The sequence below is a fragment of the Mustela nigripes genome, chromosome 4, assembly GCF_022355385.1.
Source record: "Mustela nigripes isolate SB6536 chromosome 4, MUSNIG.SB6536, whole genome shotgun sequence".
Lineage (NCBI taxonomy): Eukaryota > Metazoa > Chordata > Mammalia > Carnivora > Mustelidae > Mustela > Mustela nigripes.
The window spans coordinates 178,306,666-178,328,295 of NC_081560.1; the positions used below are offsets into that span (position 1 = coordinate 178,306,666).

The 21,630-nt window shown below is 51.7% G+C and overlaps 1 protein-coding gene across 3 annotated transcripts in view; it reads right to left on the minus strand.

Annotated features, from left to right (window-relative positions):
• Nucleotides 1-21,630, minus strand: part of HSPA12A (heat shock protein family A (Hsp70) member 12A) — a 147,757-nt gene that overhangs the window by 28,614 nt on the left and 97,513 nt on the right. For all 3 annotated transcript variants that reach the window (XM_059398671.1, XM_059398670.1, XM_059398672.1), the window contains 2 exons: nt 2,590-2,675; nt 1,020-1,147 (listed from right to left, as the gene is read on the minus strand). In XM_059398671.1, coding sequence (XP_059254654.1) covers nt 1,020-1,147; nt 2,590-2,675 — 214 coding nt within the window. The remainder of the gene's footprint in view (nt 1-1,019; nt 1,148-2,589; nt 2,676-21,630) is intronic.

Genomic DNA, 21,630 nt, shown 5'->3' on the forward strand with positions numbered 1-21,630 from the left:
CCAAGATTGGGGTTGGGGGTCACTTTTATTATGACCTCTGTTTTAAGCAACACACTACAAAAATGCATAAGATCTTAATCTGGGAGCTATCACTAATTCCACAATTGCCAGTTAAATGAGTTCCAAAGCCGATCACAGGGTATCTTCAGAGCCATCCTTGGATTTGGAAAATCAGGGAGATAAAGCCCTGACCCCCAAAGCTTCGAGGGGCCCCAGACTCTGCAGGAGAGCATGCACCAGACTGGAGGAGCCTGTGTGGGTGTCCCGACGGACCAGCATCCTCACAGACAGTCCATCACGTGTGGATGGGGAGGACGAGAGGGTGTTCTAGGCGGCTGTGTGCATGGCGGGGCGAGGCGGAGGAGGCCCGCGGTGTACGAGCACACAGTGTGTCCTAAGAGACCCCAGGCTACTCCAGTGACCCTATAGGTTGACCTGGCTGAAATTCCTCCCAACTCTGCTTTCTGGTTACTATCATTTGAGGACTAGCACCTACCCTGTTTACATTTTACTGTGTATTAAGCTTGAAGGAAATCTCATTTCACACATACACACACTCTGTGAGACAGACACCGATATTACCCCCATTTCACAGATGAGGAAACAGGTTTAGAAGGTCCAGCAACTGCGCAAGGTCGCACAGTGTGTGGCCGAGCGGACGCCTGGGACCTCCTCCATCACGGCAAGCTGCCTACAAGTCAGCACCCTTCCCTGGGTTGCGTGCTGGAATAACCTGGGTCCGGTTTCGAACACGCCATCTAGGCCCTTCCCTAGACCCACTGAGTCAGAATTAAACTAATGCTTTTCCAGACCAGGAACCTGGAGCCCAGAGATGAGAGCGGGCTCAGGGGCACAGGGGGTCTGGGGCGGAGCTGGGCCAGACTCCAGGACCCGCCTACAAAATGCCATTCACCTGCTTCTTAGGCAAATCCCCCTCCCCTGCCCCAGGGCCCTCCTCCAAGTCTCCACAGGTGCAGTGATGGCACCCCCACACCGCCCTCCCTACCCACAGCGCTCACCTCATCACGTGGATACATTCTGGCTCCTTGGTGAAGCTGTAGGCGTAGCCGCTGGACGTGGTTCCGAAGTCAATGGCCACCACCACCAGAAACGTCTGCTGCTCCGAGACGTTCGGGTCAGCATCATTCTGCGGACGTTCGGGGTAAAGCATGAGGGGCGGGCGGGGGTGGCCGAGCCTGGCCTTCCACTCTGCCCAGGTGTGCACCCACTACAGACAGAATCCTGGCTCAAGTGTGCCACAAAGTGAGCCCCACGGAGAGAGCGGGCCGGCCTCAGCCCCCACCCAAGGGGCTCCAGGGAAAAATGGAGGTGCCCCCTGAGCAGAGGCCCGGGCGGCCAGGGTGAAGACACCTGCCCACAGCCTGTCCACCAGCCCCTTTATCAATTGCTTGTGAACTTGACTAATTATGGAAAGTCCATCCAGTCTGGAAGCCCAGTTGTTACCCGAGTGACACAACCTTTCCCTCACTGCCCCCTCCCCCGAATTCCCACGTAGTCACAGCCCAGAATGCTCTGCCAGCTGTGGCCTTGCCACGTCTCTAGTGACCACTCCATCTGCTCAGACGTGTTGTGTGTGGGAGGAGGGCTTTGCGTGCCAGGGACCCTGGCCACGTGATCCTGGCAAGTCGCGTCCCCTCAGGGGACACAGCCTTTCCTCAACATCAAGTGAGTGGATCAGGCCATTCCAGGTTTCCAAACCTTTTTTTAAAGCAGTGTAGACTTTTTTTTATATCTCCAGAACTTCATGTTATAAACCCATAGATGTCGGGCTTGACATGTACTGCTTAGAGCAAGGGGTGAGATCCCCACCCATCTGGCCTCTTGTCACACGGTTCCTCCTTCCCCACACACTGCAAGGTGACCCTGAAGCTCTTATGGGGGCCCCTCAGGCTGCCGTCTGGAAAGCCGCAGTGTGAGGACGGGCGCTAGGAGGCCAGCCCCCCAAGGTTCCCAGGACGGAGGGAGTTCCAGGACACTGAGGGAGGTGACAGTTACAGGAAAACCAGGGCAAGCTGGTGCCCCCGCCTAGCGGAGCCTCTGGCAAAGTGACCCCTCCCAGGGCAATTTTCTCTGGTCGGCTATGTGGAAGTCCCTTGAACAGCTGCCCCACAAAAATCGGCCTTTTCAGTGAGGGGTCGGGTGGCAGCAAAGCCCAGTCTCCAGTCCCCTGCCCAACTAGGTCGCCTCCTTGGGCCGGCCAATGCAGAAGCCAGCCCAGCCACAGACTTGTGGACTAGAGTGCTTTTCACTGATGCCCCAGCCAGAGCTGGCGGCTCGCTGCTGAAAGGATGCCTCACTGTTTCTGGGCCCTAGAGCTCAAGGGGTCCTCCCGCCCTTCCTGCTAATGCACACAGGCCAAAAGCCCCAGAAGCACCAGCCACACCCCAGAAAGCCTTTCCAGGCCCAGGGTGGGGAAGGGCTTGGTGGGCTCACACGGCCAGTCCCCAGGACCATGCACTCCCCGCCCACAAAGGCGAGCGGCTTGCCCAGCAGCCTGGATCGTGAGAGCAGATCCAGAAAGCAAAGATCGTCAGCACACAGCCCTGCACGTAGAGACACATCTCTTACCGCGATATGGGAAGGAGACAGCGGCGTGATCCCTGTGTCCCCCAGACTCCGGGCTGGAGAGGAATATGCAGACGTGGGGGCTGTTTCTGAAAGGAAAGACAAAGGCCTCCTTAGAAGCGATATGGGCTGAGCCCCGGGAAGCCAAACCCCAGCACACGCATGGTCTGTCTGTTCGGGCACTCCCTTGTGTTCGGTATTTAGAGCCAGATGAAACGTTCTTCCTCTCCCCGTGACCACCAGGCCTCTCACCAAGTCCCCCCCAGGGCCTGCTTGGCGGAGACCTGCCCGACCCCCACATGGCCTCACTCCAGGCGTGCGCTCTCCCAAGAGTCGGAACCTCACCTGAGCCCAGCCATGGACCAGATGAACCTGAGCAAATGTTTGGATGGGTTTTTTGGGAAGAGGTTCCAGGTTCCTTGCCTTACCCCAGAGATTAACAAGCCCCATTACAGGAATACAGGACAGGCGTGCAGCGTCCAGAAAGAACTTCCTTGCTTAGTGGACACATCTGCTACTCCCCCCCGCCCCCAGCAGGAGGCCGCATCACAACGTGGGAATTCATCTCTCTTCAGTGATCCTGCTGGCTCTGGCATCCAGGTAAGAGAAAGCACGGCAGAAGGTCAGGCAGGCTAGTGTCCCCGGACCCCACGCCTAAGGCCCCACAACACACATGAGGTCAAACCAGAGAAGAGGCAACAGCCAAGCCGCCCAGACATCATTATGATGATGGCCCTGCTGGCCTCGCCATTATGCAGGCACCGACATTTGTCCTGATACCTTGCCGGGGCCCAGTGGCCTTCCTCCGGGAATGAGGACCCAAGGAGAAGTCACACTGTCCCTGCTGGGAGCTCCATGCTGGTCTCCTCGCCCGCCACCCAGGACTGACAGGGCAGCAGAGCATGGTCTGTGAGCGACTCTGGGTACCCACAGATTGCCAGGGCTCACTGGGGTGCTCTGCAAACATTGCCCAGCTAGTACACAGCCTACTCCTGGGTGGGAAGAACTGGGAAGCTTGCTCAAACATACTGATGGTCAAGGAAACCCAGAGGGCGTGAGGTGTCTGAGAAAGGCCTGCTTCTAGGGGAGCACAGCAGTGGTTCCATCAGCCTTTGCTCTCAGATCACTCTGGTTAATCCCACACACTTACTGGTTTTTGTTTTTTCCTGCTCCGTGAGAACTCAAAGAGCATCATTACCGTAGGTACCAAATGGGCTGAGGGAATGAAGTGAATCATGAAAGGGTGAATGTGAGCCTTCAGATCTGCACAGCCACCTCCACTCCCTGCAGACATCTGGTCTCCCTTCTCCTGGGGAGGATCCAGTTCCAAACCCTGGGAGAAACTCGCAGAAGCGAGTCGGTACAGAGACCCAAAACCAACTTGCAGGGCAAGGGACTTCCAGTCCTTTCTCCAAAGAAGACACAAAAATGGCCAATAAGCATGTGGAAAGATGTTTAACGTCATTAGTTACCAGAGAAATGCAAATCAAAACCACAATGAGGTAAGGCTTCACACCCACTAAGATGGCAGCTATAAAAAGGAAAGAAAGAAGTAACAAATGTTGACAAGAATATGGAGAAACTGGAACCCTTGTAGATATCCAGTGGGAGTGCAAAATGGTGCAGCTGCTATGGAAAAATGGTTTAGTGCTTCCTCAAAAAGTCAAATGTAGAATTACCATATGACCCAGGAATTCCACGCATAGGTATCTACCCAAAAGAACAGAAAACAGGGATTCAAACAGACACTTAAATGTACACATTACTGTGATATTATTCATAATATCCAAAAGGTAGACACAAGCCAAGTCTCCGTCAACAGATGAGTAAACAAAATGGGTGTGCCCATACAATGTAAGATTACTCGGTTGCAAAAAGGAAAGAAGTTCTTGGCCACACTATTGCACAAAGGAACCTAGAAAACATTACGCCAAGTAAAATAAGCTGGACACGACAGGACAAGTTTTGTATAATTCCACACACATGAAATATCTAGAACAGGCAAGGTCAGAGAGACAGAAAGCAGATCAGACGTTACCGGAGGCTGGGAGGGAGGAGGAAGAAATGAGGAGTGCGAGTTTTTCTTCTGAGTGAGGACAATTACTGGAAATAGGGATGATGATGGTTTATCACACTGTGAGCGCAATTAATGCCCCTGATTTGTACACTTAAAAATGGTTAAATTAATGCCCCTGATTTGTACACTTAAAAATGGTTAAAAGTGCAGATTTTGTGTCATATATACTTTTTCATAATAAAAAATTTGCATTTAAAATACTCAACTTGCTCATCTTAGAGGGAGAGCAATTTCTGATTCCTAGGAGCACCCCTGGCTTGGTGCTCTTGAAAAGAGAACAGAGACGTAAGCCCAGCCAGCCCCTGGCCCAGCCTGCGGAAGTCCACCCTCTTCGTTAATCTCTTAGCCAAGGGCACTCCCCTTCCATAAAGCAGGGGGACTCCAGCCTCGCTGCTAGGGAGCACTGCCAGATGGTCCTTCCCACCTGTTGGCGAGAAGTCTGCCCTGCCCACGGCCCCTTGGGCAGGCTGCAGAGAGATGCCATCCAGCAGTGAACCACCTTCCTTCCACCTGCTACCTGTGAGGCCTGCGGCCATGTGTCCACATTTGCACAGAAGGTCTTGGAAGACACCAAATGTCTAATTGCCCAGTAAATCTGGTGTTGGCAATTAGCAAACAAGCTATTATCTGCAGACAAACCATCCACCCCGCTGTCTGCTCGGTCCTAATTATCCCATCACTCGGCTCTTCTCAGAGCACGTCCCAGTGATTGCAGAAGAGCATGTGTTGGGCCACACGTTGAACACATGCCTTGGGCCCCCCAAGGACTCCAGGATATGTGAGGACAAGAACCAAGGCTTTTCTCGGTTCTCCCTGCCCCTCCCCCACCCAATTCCTTGCTGATCACTGAGCCAGGCCAGGAGGTGATTGACCCTCATGGACTTCCTCCATCAGAAGTGAAAATGCAGGGGCGCCTGGGTGGCTCAGTGGGTTAAGCCGCTGCCTTCGGCTCAGGTCATGATCTCAGGGTCCTGGGATCGAGTCCCGCATCGGGCTCTCTGCTCAGCAGGTAGCCTGCTTCCTTCTCTCTCTCTCTGCCTGCCTCTCCGTCTACTTGTAATTTCTCTCTGTCAAATAAATAAATAAAATCTTTAAAAAAAAAAAAAAAGAAGTAAAAATGCAGCTGTACCACGTGATGACTTAAAACTGATTTGCATAGAGGAGCAACATTTTTAGAGATGCGTAGAAATCCAACAACATATCATGCATGCCCCCATTTAGAGCTCTGCATATCCCATATCAAAGACAACTTGCCAGTTAAGGTGTACCAGCCCCCCACAGGAACACGCAGAGCCAGGGCTGACAACTGTGTTCTTTCAGCTAACCATTTAGGATATCCAAATGGTGCTCAAAAATTCGCGGGGGCTGGGAGGTTGGGGGAACCAGGTGGTAGGTATTGGAGAGGGCACGGATTGCATGGAGCACTGGGTGTGGTGCAAAAACAATAAATACTGTTACGCTGAAAATAAATTTAAAAATTAAAAAAAAAAATTCGTAGGGAAAAGAATATGGAAAAGGCTATTTGAGGCCCAGAAGGGTATGGGCAGTTTCTAGTGTCCTAATCTTCTCCACCAATCCAGGGAGCTCTCATTCAACAGTAAGTCATCAGGAATAAACACAACGGGGTCAACAGAATATTATCTATTGATCTATGGCTATTTGACAGATCTGAGATAACAGACAAGGGAGAAAAGTTGATATATGGAATGTCTATAGGCTCAAGGGACCTACTGTGTGTCCAGGCTACCAACCACTTCCACACTGGCCATTACACTACTGTTACTTACACGTAACAGTTACTTACACGTACTTTTATGTAAATGTTCCTTACACATACTGTTAATTACAGTAGTGTAATGTTAATGTAATGTTACATTCCACAGTAAAAAATACCAGCTGTCACTGACTGTGATCAAAGCCAATACAATAACACCTGCCCCGTGAAAACGCCCGCCTACATGATATTTCAGTTCAAGGACACACTGAGGGCCTGAGCACGTGGGGGACGGACAAACAAGGCAACAAGGATAGAGATTAAATTTTAGAGTGCAGGCTTGGGGGCAGAAAGGAAGCTGATGGAAAGAGAATTGAGACCCATCTGTGGAGGTAGGGAGAAAAGAATAGCAAAACAGACATGAAAGAAACACAGTCCGCCAGTAAGTATGGTCAAGGGCAGAGCAGAGGGATCTGGGAGTTCTAAGAAACACCTACTGCACCGTTCCAGCCACGTTACATAGACACTCACAGCGTCTTCCACGTCCCTCCGAAATGCGGTAACACAGAGGGAGCTGATGATTTCACGTCACAGAATCAGAAAAACACCTATCATTTCAAGAATGCAAACCATCTGCCACAGAAGGATGGTCAAGCTGAAGAGAAAGACACCTGACTCTTTCTAGTAAACCCACAGAAAACAATTGTCAGCTCTCCTTTGTTATTCATTTCAAATAATTTAATGTCACTTCTGTCTTGTGTATTTATTATGTGATTTTTTTTTTATTTTTTTATTTTTTTTTTTAGTTTGTGGGAATACAAAAATAATTTGATGGGGATGTTTCTAGGTTCACTCAATCCAGGACCCATGTCCCAACACATTCTTCAACCAAGTCACTTTTAAAATAATTTTTACAGCAAAGAGGGGTATGAAAATATCTTTGCAGCGAAGTAGAGGATATAAATAAGACTCTGACTCAACCGACGAGTCTCCTGCCACAGGAATTTTTTTTTTTTAGAACCCCAAACCAGATAATGGAGAAGAAACTAGTTGAACTATACTAAGTTAATACTCATCACTTGCCTTAGGGGTGTGAGAATGAAGACACAGATTTCGTCACGGTTCCCGTTATAAAATGCCAGACATGTGAAAATCAGACACATTTTTATTTGCTCCTGGCTCTAATGCCTTTAATCAAAGCAGATGTTCTTAAAATAAAAAACAGCCTTGATAAGAAACGTCAAAGCTAGCCATAATTCTTGAACCTGCTTGTCGTCCTCTTCTCTGCTGGAGACATTAGTCAGCAAATGGCGGTGAGCAGAACTGTAGACTTCCCGAGATATATAAAATTGATCTTGCTCCATAAATAAAACATTTTTAAAAAAATGAAGAGAGAACCCTTGGGCTGACTCTCTTCCCCAAGGCTCTAGGCTCATGTGACATGACAATTGGTCTCAACAATGGTGACTCCCCAGCTTTTCCGAACAGGCCCTCTTTCCAGCTGCCAGATTTATGTCTCTATCAAACAAATGCTCAATTTCAAAAGGATTTTTAAGGTCTGGTCCTTACGGTTTAAGAAATGCAATATATATTTTCATTTCTTTCCCCTCCTAGCTGTGAGATAACGGGTATTTGCTGACAATTGCCTAAAATCAGGCTATTTTAGAAAAGCTCTTCCTTCCTTTCTCACTCTCCTTATATGCCCTCCCTGCACTGTCATCTTTGAAAATTGATTAGTTCAAGGTCATGTGTAGGTTACAGGCAAAAATCTTTTAAGAAGGAAAATAAAAAAAATTTATTATCCTTGTAATAGGCTTCACGGCTAGCTGAACTAATGCATTATTACTGTAAGCTGAACTTCCATTTCAGTAAATAATTTATGGGTTTTTTTTTTTTAAATCACCATGGTTGATGTCCAGAGTAAATGGAAATTTTATTGGCATGAACTGGAAGACCCTCCTGGTTACAAAGAACACGGAGTGTAAAATAGCTGCTCTCCAAATGCTAAACAATAAGTATGGAAAGGAGTATTTATAGCGGCAGAAGCCACAGCACCATGACAGCCAAGAGCGGCAGGCTGCACTGGGCCCCTTCTGACATGGGGCGGAATCTTCCAGCTATCTCCCCCCCTGGGACGGATCGGGAGATGAGGTGCCCCAGTGAGGGAAAACTGGAACATCTGGATTTCTGGAGAGACAGGGAGCCCCACAAGTCCCTGCAACCCCAGACCATGGTTTGGCGGGGGTAGGGGGACGCGTGTAGGGGGAGGTCCACACGCACATGTGCTCCTGGGACATTGCTATGGGAGGTGAGGAAATGGGTTTCTAGACCGACAGTTCTTCCTACTAACCTCCATGAATTACACCTAGCAACCTCACAGCCCTGACCCCTGGAACCAGCATTTGGAGGGGTTCCACCAGATCACCCTACGCACAGTACTGAGATACTTCTGTCCACCTGGCTTCTGTTCCATGGACCTTGGAGTCGTCTGAGCAGGGCTATGTTTCACTTCTTCTCTGGTTCCTCAGCTCCTGACTTTCACAGGCATTCAATAAATGTGATAATAATGATGAATGGATGGATAAAAGAATGGAGAGATGGATAGACAGACGGATGGATAGAAGCATGGACAGATGGATGGATGGATAAAGAATGGAAGATGAGTGGGTGGACAGGTAGGTGGCTAGAGAATTGAGTGGATGGACAGATGGATATTTGCATGAGTGGATAAAAGGATGCATAGTTGAGTGGATAGATGGATGGGTGGATGGATGGGAAAACGGACAGATGGATGTGTCTATGTACCCCCAAAAGTGGATTCAGTGAATATGCACAGATTTGGAAGGTCACAAAGGTCTTTCCCAACTGAGGCACTGACCCCTCTGAGTCAGGATATTGGTAACACACGTGCTGAGTTACCTGCCTCCAACAATGTGTGGCCAGCTCTCAAAGCACTCAGACCTGCTTCTCTCCTTAGACATCCCCTTTGGTCAGTGCAACCACCATGGCTCCCAGATAGAGTCCTAGACTCCTCCCTCCCTTCCCACTGCATTCTCGAGCCAAGTCATTCCTGTGAGAGATTCTTCGCATCTCTCACATTCACTCCCTCCTCTGCAACTTCACCACCACGACCTTGGTCCACATCCTGCTGACACTTACCAGGGCTCCCGCCCAGCATCCCCAGGGCTCCCTGCTCCAGGTCTTCCCCCTCTAAGTCATGCTCTCCTGCAGGCAGAGCCATCTGGTCAAACCAAGATCTCATACAACCTCCCCATTGTCAGGGCCTTCAATTCCCATGGCCAGCAAAACGAAGTCTAGCCTACCACCGGCACCAGGCCCTTGGAAGTCCATCCTCACCTCCCTCTGTGGCCTCTCCTCCTTCCATGGCCCCCCTTTCCTGGCCATAGCAAGCCTTTTCACAGAGCCTGGAACATCTGTGCTTGCTCCCACCCCATACTATGCCAGGAGGGCACCCCACTTCAGCAGTAACCTCCAAAAGTCAGCCCCCTCTGTTTGAGGGAGCAGAGTCTTCCTGTCATCCTCAGCAGGGAGGAATGAAGACCTTGGTCATCTGCACCATGGGATCAACAGGCAAAACTCAGGCTGGGCGAACTGCTAGGGCAAATGCCAGGTCTCTCCAAGATGTAAGTTACAAAGGAAATATACAGGAAAGGAGGGGAAACCTACAGATCAAATGGTCTCAGACTCCTGCAACAGAATGACCAAGAATGCTTGTTAAAACAGATGGCTGGCCCCAACCCCACCCTAAAGTCTCTACTCCGACAAGTCTGGGACCACTGAAAATTTGCATTTCTAATGAGGTTCCCGGGTCATCCTGATCAGACCCAGGGACTGACTCCCACAGCTTAAAAGACACTTAAGAGACATCATGACCCCTCTTGTTGCAATCCATGGACTAACACTGGATCATGATTCAAATGAACAAAACAAGAGCAAGTAGAGGGGGCAGAGAGGGCCACCAGCTCGGGGCGCAGGGTGGCCCTCGAAACCAAGAGAGCTTAGGAACAGAAGAACAAAGACAGAGTTGGCTCTTTGGCTGTTGCTCATAGAGGGATGACAGGAAAACAAGCAGCTCCGGATGGTGATGCAGAACGTGGGCAGGCTGGACAACTGGAGAATGCACAGGTGTGAAAGCTCCCCTCTCTCTGGACACAACTTCTCCCTCTGTGAAGTGGGAATCCACATTCCCAGGGACTCCATTTTATTGAAACAAAGGACATAATTCATGGGAAACCCTCTGAAATGAATAACGGCCCCGCCCACCATCTGTTGCATTCCTGACTGGGGTCAGCTATTTATGTACGGTTTTGACTCTGGGCTCTAGTACAAGTTTATTCAGACTCACATGGTTAATCTGAAATTGTTAGAGATGTACAAAACCCAGAAATCTATCAGGAAAACCATCACTGTCAACCATCTCCCAACGTGAATTTCACGTCGAGGTCCCCGCTGTGCTGGGGTAACTCAGGAAATCCTGCTGTGTGAGGGGGCCGTGAGGTGTTGTCATCCTTCCCATTCCACAGATGAGAAAAGAAAGGCCTAGAAGGTTAAGAAAGGAGCCCACGCTGTCAGGATGCCACCCAGCTGCATTGAGTTCTCCAACTCTGAGCCTGCGCGCCGGCGCTACAACCAATGTCACGTCTCCAACAGGTGCCACTGCTCAAAACAGATGAAGCTACAAGATATGAACATAAATCCCCATTCCACAGAGGAGCAAAAGGCGTGAGGAAAATCAGGAGGGCACAGTCACAGGGCGTTCCCAAGCCCCAGCTGCCCAGCGCCGCCTCCAGGCTCAGAATTCTGTGGGGCACGGCCTTCTTGAGGCTCTGAAGCCCATCAGGATGCTCCATTTCAAATGCCTTAATTCTTCCAACCCAAAGATCAGGGCGTGGGAGAGGGGTGCTGATAACACGGAAGTGAAAGGTACAAGTTCCAGGTCAGGAAAGCTGGAGTTCAAAATCCCAGCATGGCCACTTCCCTGGTGCATGACTTTGGGTGAGCTACTTTTATTTCTCAGAGGCTCCGTTTTCTCTCCTGGAAACTGGGGGACAGCGGGGATCATGATGATGGTGATATATTTTAGAGGGTTGCTCTAAGGACAAAATGAAATGATACCTATAAACCCTGGTGCTGGGCAAGCACTCGGTAAATTACAGAAGCTGTTTATTATCATTATCCATCATCATCATCATCAAACAGCAACTGCTGTTGCGAAACAGGCCATGTGCCTACGCCAGGGGGACGAGCGCCACCAGACATGCAGTCAGCGAATGCACTTCCTTTCGCTAGTGTTTCTCCAGGCTTGTTAATCAAGGATAGAAAGACCGACCAGACAGAAACTTGGCACATGGAACCCCCAGGGAAACTCTTAGCAATGGGAACGGGGCTGGTGCTGCCACGGGTGAGAGAGACTGTCTGGTCCCGACTCCCCTCCTCAGCCCATCTGCTTACCCCAGGGGCACTTTCAGAAGGATGGAGGAGAATCTGGGAAGCCACCTGCCCCCACTCCCACCACGGAATGAGATGCAGGCTTTCCTGTTCTCTACAGTGAAGCACACTTCGAAACTGAACAGGTCGATGAAATAGCTCTGTCCCACTCTAAGGAAAAGATGCCACTTGCCTGGGCCCTGGGAAGACCCTGGCTTAGACTTCCCCAGTTCCCACCATGAAAAGCCCTGGGACGGCTCAGTCCACAGCGGTGCTGACCGTACTGAGGCAGTGGAACTTTCATGCCCTGAATATGCACCACTGACCCTGGAGAGAGGTGAGGAAAGGCAGAACAGGAGGTGAGGGCCAGGGAGACAGACAGCTGAACCTTCCTGATGAGGGAGAGCTGTACCACCTCCAGGCAGGAAGGGGTGCCCTGAGCCCAGGTGTACCCCCCTGCTGGGGAACCCGAGCATGAACTTCCCATGCCCTGCCAGTGTCCTGCGAGCCGAGGCTTATGCACATACATGACAGGCCCCTCTTGGAGAGGGTCTTAACAGAAGAGACAGTTTGCACACGGCCCAAAAGTGTCTACCTTGGGGGAGCGATGTCTCCCAGGCAGGGCTGCATTCACCCATAGGCAGGGGTGCCATTTTCTTACCGCCAACATACCACCCCACGCCATGAAAAGAAAGACTCTATCATCCAGAGTAGGCAGCATTTTCCAATTTCTGCACCTAGAGCAGATCTTTTCCTAAATCACCTAAGAGCACTCTGAAAGGTAGCCGTGGCACTTAACAGTCAAATGAGAAAAGGAAAATGCCTGGTAAGGCACTGAGTTCCCCATCACCAGAGGGGTTCAACCAGTCAGGTATCAAAGAAAAACGGGGGGGGGGGGGGGGGGAGCTGGACTATACAGATTTCTGCATTCCGCCTAGATTCACTACGCACATACCACCCTTCAAGAGTTGTGTGGAGGCTGTGTTGCAGTGTGGTGAAGCCCAGGGCAGGGCTGATTCAAATCCCAGCTCAGCTCCTTACTGGCCTTGGTGGATCCTGCTGTGTCTACCCACCAAACATTTTGCTCTTCTTAACTAAACCTCAGTTTTGCATGGCTCTCATGGAGGTGGCAGAGGGGCATCTACCCCAGACCCAGGGCTGATCCCGGGTCATCAAAACCAATCATGGCAAACCCTTCCCCTTCCCCAATGACAGAAGTGGGAATGGGTTTGTGAGGGAAAGTCACCTGGGGGCTTCTGGGAAGGAAATATTCTTACCCTGAAGCCAGGGCCCTGAGGAAGAGCCGGTGGGCGCCATCTTGCCACCAGCCTGAGAGGCAGCACCACCCAAAGAACCTCCATCCGTTCTGGATGGGGTCCATGAGCTGCCAACTCAACCTGCTTTGGAGCTTGCTGGACTTCTGGACTTTCTACTCTAAGTTATAATTAACTTCCCTTTTCTGGAAACAAGACAAAGTCAGGTTGTCCATGCTTTTCAGCCAAAAACAGATTCATAGCTGTGCGACCTTAAACAAGTTACTGAACTTCTCTGTGGCTTGGTTTTCTTTCTGTATGAAATAGGATAATGATAACTCTTACCTCTCAGGATTAATGAGGATTAGATAAAAATACCCCAGGCAAAGGTCTTAACAAGCCTAGCTACTATTATTTATACAGGGTCTCATTTTATCCTTACAATCAACCCAATGAAGTAGAAAGTAAGTAGTAAGTAGTTAATAGCCCCATTTAACAGCAGAGGAAACCAGGGCACAGAGAGGGTAAGTATCTTCCTGAAATCACACAGTTGTGAGCACCTGTCCCCCATGCCTGAGCTCCTTCCCTCCACCACACTCCAGCCCTGGTTCCAGGACTCTGTGACTGGCGCGAGTCTTTCCTCAGGGCAGCTGGTGACACCACAGCGAGAAACGAGAGCTGAGGAGGGGTGGAACTGGGGAGGGACTGCAAATGGGCAGGAGTTTCTTTACGGGGTGATGAAAATACTCTGGAATTCAACAGTGGCGATGGTTGCTCAACCTTGTGGCTGTCCCAAGAGCCAACGAATTGTATGCTTTTGATTACTTTAAAACGCTGGATTTTATGGTAAGTTATTTTTTTAACGATACGTGAATCTCAATTTAAAAAAAAAAAAATCAAAGAGCTGCTGGAAACCACCCTGCCAGGAAAACTGTCCCTCGTCCTACCTGCACTCAGGAGCACAGCCTTCCTCCCTAGAAGCAGACATTAGTCACCGCCACCCACCCTGGCCACCGCTCCCTCCTGCCCTCCTGCCAGCCCCGGGCAGTGGCCAACGTCTCTGCCTGGCCCAGTTTACAGCAATTCTCTCGGAACCTGGCCAGTGGTGGAGCTGGCTGCCTGTCCCGGACTCTCCGAGCGGGCCAGGGGCGACGGCTGGCACAGACCTCTCCCCAGACACCCTGCTCCCGGGCAGCATGTCAACATAGGCCCAGAGCAGGGCCAGCACCCCAGCCACCAGCTGCATTTTCGCTTTTCCCCTAGATGCTCTGAAGCTGCCGGCTGGACAGAACCAAAGGCCACGCTCCGTCTGCAGAGTCCTGGGATGGAGCCCCGCGTCGGGCTCCCTGCTCACTGGGAAGGCTGCTGCTCCCTCTCCCACTCCGCCTGCTTGTGTTTCCTCTCTCACTGTCTCTGTCAAATAAATAAATAATATATTTTTCAAAAAAGACTTTTTAGGTTTAAAATCCCTCATTCTTACTTTTTTTTTTTATACAAAACCTTCAATGAGGAACTGGCATTCTTACAAAGGAAGAATTCGTAAACTCAGTTAAGATATTGATCAACTTTAGCTTTTGCCGCGTTAAGCAGGCATGGCAAAATTTCAAGAGAAACTCCTCTTGAAAGGATTTAAAATAGAATATCTACTTCCAGAGCAGGAAAGGGAGATAAAAACAAAGAAAGAAAACCAACGAACAATTCCACCTGGACCAAATTTGCTCCAAGTCTTTCCCCAAGGAGTAGAAAGGCCATGCAAAGTACTTCCCAGGGAATGAGGCTGACTTCCTCAAGCTACTCCCAGAGCCATGGGTGGGGACTCTGAGCCACAAGACCCAGAGTGTCTGCTGAAGCATCTCGAGGCCCACCTGAGACCAAGCAGCTTGGAGGAGGCGAGTAGAGCCTTAATACACTATCGCAGTGTACTACATGAGTGTGCTCCATATTCTCTGTGAGTATACATATGAATCCCCAGGAAATGCTGCATATTCTGGGTTCAGCAGCCACAGGAAGGCCACACAGATGGTCCCAGCGGCCCACACACCCCGGAGCATGTGTGTCCTACGTGCACAAGGGGACTGCAGTGCACGCAGCCTCCAAGACCCCTGTTCCAGCCACTGCAGTGCCCAGGTGGGCAAGAACCGAGGCCCGGGGAATGCGACTTCCCACCCACCCTACCATCCGTAGAGGGCCAACTGCCCATGATGGGGACTAGGAAGAACTGCAGGGGCATCTGTAAGCCCAGGTGGTCTGTCTGGGGCTTTTAATTAGCGTTGTCCCATAGGCCCATCCCTCCCAGGATGCTGGCCGGCCTGCTTCATTAAGCCCAACCATGTGCACGGCCAGCTTCTCTGACTTCATTGTTATCTTTAACAGCTCCTTCTGGAACTCAATTAATCAACAGCCATCTCCTCTGCAGAACAGAATGCTCCAGACACAGAGTGACCCGCCTGACTCGCGGTAGGCACACCCCCACTGAGATGGGAATGTATGAGCACAGGCAGCGACATCCTCACTGGACGGTGACCCACAGGAAGTGACCGCAGGAATGCTCCCAACAGGAAAAGTGGAGCTGGTGACAGGGACACCTGCACAGATCCATTCTCCTGCCCTCGTCTCCCTGTCTCTCTCTCCCCACAGACACATTCTAAGTCCTGATGATGTGGACACAACATTGAGGACATTCTGGGTTAGTGGAGAAGAAGATTCTAGAAGCTAAAATATGCAGTTGGAATTTCTGCCCAAACTGAACAATGCCTTAGGACCAGCAACTCCATGACTAGGATTCTACTCAAGAGAAGTGAGTGTATACAGGCGTCCACAAAAAGATCTGTTCCAGAATCAGCTTTTTTTCCCATAATCACCAAAAACTGGAAGCAATCCAAACATGCATCAGTAAGAGAAAGGTGAACCAAGTGTGGCGTGACTGTACGATGAAACAGCACTCCGCAGGGCAATCGCTTCGGCATTACCTGGGAATTCACCCGCTAGGTGAAACAGCCCCCCATACCCCCAGGTCCTGCATGTCAGGTCTCCTCTGCCCCATCATCATCGGGCTGCCATTCGTCTTGTCTAGTGGACACACATCGCATATGTATTTAATTCATGAGAATCTGACCATGACTTATCAGGCCAAAACAGGGTGAATGATTTCAATTCAAATATTATAATTAAGAAAATTGTAAAATTCTATTTTGTACTCTTTATTAGATGCTGTGGTAGGTGCCAAAGGGGGGTTGGGGTGCGGGAGGCAGTCCCAGGGTGATGATGCTTGCCTGGCATCTTCAAAGACAAGTTTGCTGAGTGAACAAGATGGGGAATAGCATAGGCAGAGGCAGAGAGCTGGGGAGAGCTTCCCAGAGAGCCCCGCACTCTGCCAACAGTCTGCTCCTCTGAATCAGGTCACAGCCATGATTTCATCAGGTCACTCCAAGCCTCAAGCACCTGCTGGGGCTCTCTACTGTCCTACATATCAGGTCTAGCTTGCTAACCAATCAGATGTCTCTCTTAGCCCCTCACCACTGCCCCATCACCCCCACAAACCCCTCCACCAGCTGGACTGTTCTCTGCCACATGGGAAGCATCTGTCACCCCCCCCCCCAAGGGCTGGCTCACACACCCATCTATAGGGACCCACTGTCCTTCCCATGGGAGAAGCTGACCCTCAGGGCTGCTCTCCAACCCAGCCCAGCCCTGGGCTCCTTTTCCAGGGCTGGGGATAGGATTGAAAAATCTGAAGTCGGCTGGGCCTGGGAAGACACCCGGTCCCACCCTCACTGGCTCTGCCTCAGACAGAACTGTGTCCTGGGTCGCAGTTTCCACAGTGGCAAAGTGAGGAACAACTATCCCCCCTCACAGGGCTATGCAAAGATACCAGGGAACACCTATAAGAAAATTCCAGCTCTGAGCTGGGTCCAGCGTAGGTGCTCAAGAAGCCCAGACTCGCCTGTTGTTCCAAGACCCAGCGCACCCACCTGCTGGCTAGGGCTTTCCACCTGAATCTCCACCTGAGGGCCGCTAAGTCCCCACCCTGGACCAGAGAAGACCTTCACCACCACGCACACCCCCAGAAACCACTGTGGGCCAGTGGAGTGACCACCAGCCTCTGGTCCCAAGGCTGGCCACGATGACTCATGCTCACAGCACCACGATTTCTACCCAAGCTTGGGTAGAACACATCCTTGTCTTGGCACCTGGCAACTCCACAGAAGAAGTAAGTGTATGTGTGTGTCCACAAGAAAGATCTGTTCCAGAATGTTCACAGCAGGGTTTTTTTTTTTTTTTCATAAGCTCCAAAAACTAGAAACAATCTAATCAGTAGGAGAATGGAGGAGCCCAGTGTGGTATAGCCTGACCACGAAATACTACTCGGCAACAAAAAGGGAACAAAGTATCAATACACCCAACAATATGAATGAACTTCAAAAGCACTGCCTTGAGTAAAGGACCCTGGACCTGAAGGAGGATTCCATCCACACAAAGTTCAAGAACAGATACAGGAGAAGTGAAAGATGTCAGAACAGCTGTTCCTCACAGGGTGGATAGATACAGCCTGGGATAAGGCACCAGGGAATGTTCTGGTGTGATGAAAATATTCCGTATCCGGCCTGGTGCTGTGGTGACAGTGTATCAGCTTCCGATTGCTGCTGATAAATTATTATAAACCCAGTGACTTAAAACCTGAGGGTTCTGGAGTGCTCAGGGTTCAGGAGGTCTCAAGTCTGAAATGGGTCTCACAGGGCCAAACTCAAGGGGCTGGCAGGGCTGTGCTCCTTCTGGAGACTCCAGGAGAAAAGCCATTTCCAGCCATTTCCTTGCCTTTTCCAGCTTCTTGAGGACACCTGCAGTCCTCGGCTTGGGTCCCCTTCCTCCATCTTCAAAGCCAGCAGCAAAGCACCTTCCAGTCCCTCTCGGTCTCTGACCCTCCTGCCCACCCCCTTCACTTTTAAGGACCCTCGGAATGACCCTGGGCCCACCCAGATGATTCAGGATAATCTCCTCTTCCCAGGACCCTGGATTTCAACACATCTGCCACGTTCCTTTGCCACACAAGGTAACATGCTATGAATGTTCCAGGAGGTAGGACACAGACATCTTCGGCCTCCCACACATGGTGTGTTCGCATGTGAACGTCCATCAGGCTGTATGCTTCACAGCCCCGAAGCATCCTTGTACACCAGCTATATTCATCATCCCAACCCCAAAGAGCACCCGGGGAGGGCTGCAGGGGTCACAGCCCGAGATGGCTTTGCAGAGACCCCCTCACTCAACCCCCACCCTCCCCAAACCACTGCCCTGCTTTACAGAAACTGAGGTGCAGGTGAGCGAAAGCCTCTCTCGCAGCTGGCAGGACACACAGCTCATCTGAGTCCCAGTCTGAGGACTCCCAGGCCCTGCTCCTCAAGGTCACCAAAGACCCCGCCCCGGAGGTCAGGAAGGCGACACCAAGGAGAAGGGGTTTCTTTAACGCCGCACTCTTACTGTGATGTGGGTACAAAAATTTCCCCCTAGCTCTGCTCTATTAGAAGAACAGCAGGACCGGGGCAGGGGGATGAGAAAAAACAAAGGTCAAGGTAGGGACGATGGAGCTGTGGACACGGTAAACCAGAGAGCCCAGCCCGGTCGAGAGGGGCCGAGCCCCGGACTTCCATGGCAATCCCCCGGGTGTTGCAACGAAAGGGAAGGCACTGAAATGGGTGAGCACTGTGAGTTTTTCCACAGCCCCACCCCACCCCCCCGCTGACCACCTGGCACAACCCACACTCCCCTCCCGCCTGCCCCTCCAGGCCCCCCAGCAAGCGGCAGCCTCGCCCCTACAAGGTGTGGGGCGCTCGCGCTGAGCCTGCTCGAAAGAAGGGAGCCCACAGCTCCTGGGGGAAGACCATGGAGGCAGCTGTACTGAGGCTTCCCGCCTGCAGCCGGTGCCCCTTCCAGAGGGGACCCAAGGTACTGCTCCAGCAGGGGGCCGCTCCCACCACCAAGGTCCCCTGCCAGGAGAAGGGGTGGGGCTTCCAGGCCTAGTTGCCATTTTGCAGGTGAACACCTTGGGACCACTGACCACACCCCAATATCTGGGGCCCGGATTCCCCTTATCCCGGTTCTAGCAGAGCTCTGGGGAGCCAGCCACGGCCAGGAGCATCCCAGCCTAGCACCCGAGGAGCTCTGGAAGAGAGAGTGAGGTCTGCTCTCCAGGCCCCTCGCCCCGCACGCCTGCACAGAGCTCTGCCTCAGTGAGTGCCCAGCCCATCACGCTCCTGGGGTGTTCGGGGAAAGGGAAGCGAGGCTTCCTGGGGGTGGCTTTCTTGTGGCTGGCGGCAAGGGGCGTGAGGGAGCATGACAGGAGGGATCCAGGACAAAGATTTTTGAAGAATTCACAGTTGAGGCTCAGAAAGCAGCGGGCCCGCCGGCCACGCTCTCTCTGTGGGACTTTAAGCAAGGACCATACACTTTCAAGCCTCTGTATCCTCATTCATAAAAGGAGGAACACCACTACCTCGTGGTGCTAGGTTTCACAAAAGCCCGTCTCTTAGCTTTGTCTCGCTATGCCTGGCAGGTCTGGAAGTTCTGAACACCAAGGGGTTAATGGGGCTGACTCTGGGCGTGAGGTCCTGGCCATTTCCTCTTTTCTTCCGATGGAGGATGTTTTCCTTGACAGACATGAAATGTTTTTGTCATGAGAAGCAGAGTTATCTTTTTCTCACCCTGCATCTACCCAGAATAGCAACAGGGGGACAGAGGAGGGGGTGGGGTGGGGTGGGTGCTCAGGGTGTGAGCTTGGCTTTCACACATCACTTCCTGCAGCCTCCCTGGGGGTCCGACTGTCCCGTGGCAGTGCTGGTCCTGCCCGAGGCCCCTGCCTGCTTCTCTGTTTCCTGCACCCAGACCCCAGTGATCACCCAGCTCCCACCTCCTGGGGGCTGACTCTCTGCCCGGCCAATCTCCCCAGCAGCCCCATAGGGCAGAGGCAGGCTTCATTCCTTAGTTCCAGCCTACCGATGAGGAACCAGAAGCTCAGGGAGATTTCCAGGTCTGCCCATGGCCCCAAAGCATGCATACCACAGAGCTGAGACTAGAACTCAGGACCTGAGCTCATTCCAGTCTCCCACAGGGAGCACTGTTCGGGGACCTCCACCTGGAAGGGGGTCTTGATCAGCCTTGGCCTCAGCCTCCTCCAAGACCAGGAGGGGAGCTCTACTTTCCTGGGTTTCACTTCTGGTTTCAATCCTCAACCCCCAACCCTTTGCCACCAACGTCCCCCAGGGTTCCCTGCCTGAAGTGGGTCCTTCTGGTGCTAAGACAGAAAACTTGCCACCCTACACGGTCAGGAGAAAGCAGAGTGGGCTCTGTGAGGGTCCCAGGACTCACCCTGGGCTCCCAGGACCTGGCTGTACCATTGGGCTCCAACCTTTCCAACCAACACTGTCCGAGGCTTTAATCCTTCACATCTGGTCAGAGCCCGGCTGTTCAGCTGGCAGATCTGAGCACGAGCCGGGACCTGGCCACATCCAAGAGATGACCATATGGCCCCCCTGGCTCCTGGGCCCTGAGGCTTGGGGAAAGCAGGCAGGGAGGGTCACCTTGAGTTGTAAGCATATTCACAGATGGAAACCAGTTTGCAGATTCTCTGCGAGAGCAGCTCCAGGTGCGAGCTAGGGCTGGGGAATGGCGCGAGGGATGAGCGGATTCAATGTCTATAACCAGCCGAGTTCTTTGGGGTTCCTTTCTGAAAGAACCACCCAAACCCCAAGGGAAGAGCCACCAGGAGCTTCTAACATCTCTTAGTCTTTCCCCTCGCTTGTCTGTCTGTCTCTCTCCGTCCCTCTCCTCCATCTCTGTTACTGCCTCTCTCCCCATGAATATACACACATGAGCCCATGTACACACATAAACACACGCAAACACCCAGCAGCCTCTCCTTAGACGGCTCCGAGGGGACCCGGCAAGCCCCTGGCAGCATCAGGTCTTGGCAGGGTCTCCAGCACCTCCACTCACCACTCTCCTTCTGACTGGCCCCCAGGAGCTTGGTGCCCTAGTCAGACCATCCCCTGCTCCCCAAATCTGTCCAGGGTGTCCCTGAAACCACCAGGTACCAGCAGGGTACCGCCATCCGATGTCTCTATCCTCAGCCCTACCCCCATCCCCAGCGTTCCAACCCAGGCGGGCAGAGTGTGAGTTTGCTCTAAGGGACAGCATGACCTTATGCTGTCACTAGGTCACTGTGGGCTCTCAAGGTTACTGCCCCTTTCTAGGATTCTGTTTCTTCATCTGGAGAATGAAGGGGTTGCTCAGAATGCTCAAGACCCCCACCTGCAGCCTCTAGCTGTACCGACTTCCCAAACCCATCCCCAAACCACACTGATGGTGATAAAGACCCAAAGCTTTGAGTCCTTCCCGCACATCTCCACCAATTCCACGTGCCATGACACCTCAACTCAGCAAGCAGTAAACCTCCGCCCCAAATTGCTGACAGAGTGTTGGGGTTTGATTTTGCCAAGGACAGAGACACACTGAAAAATTTTTTTCATTAAATCTATCATCTGCTATTACATTTGATT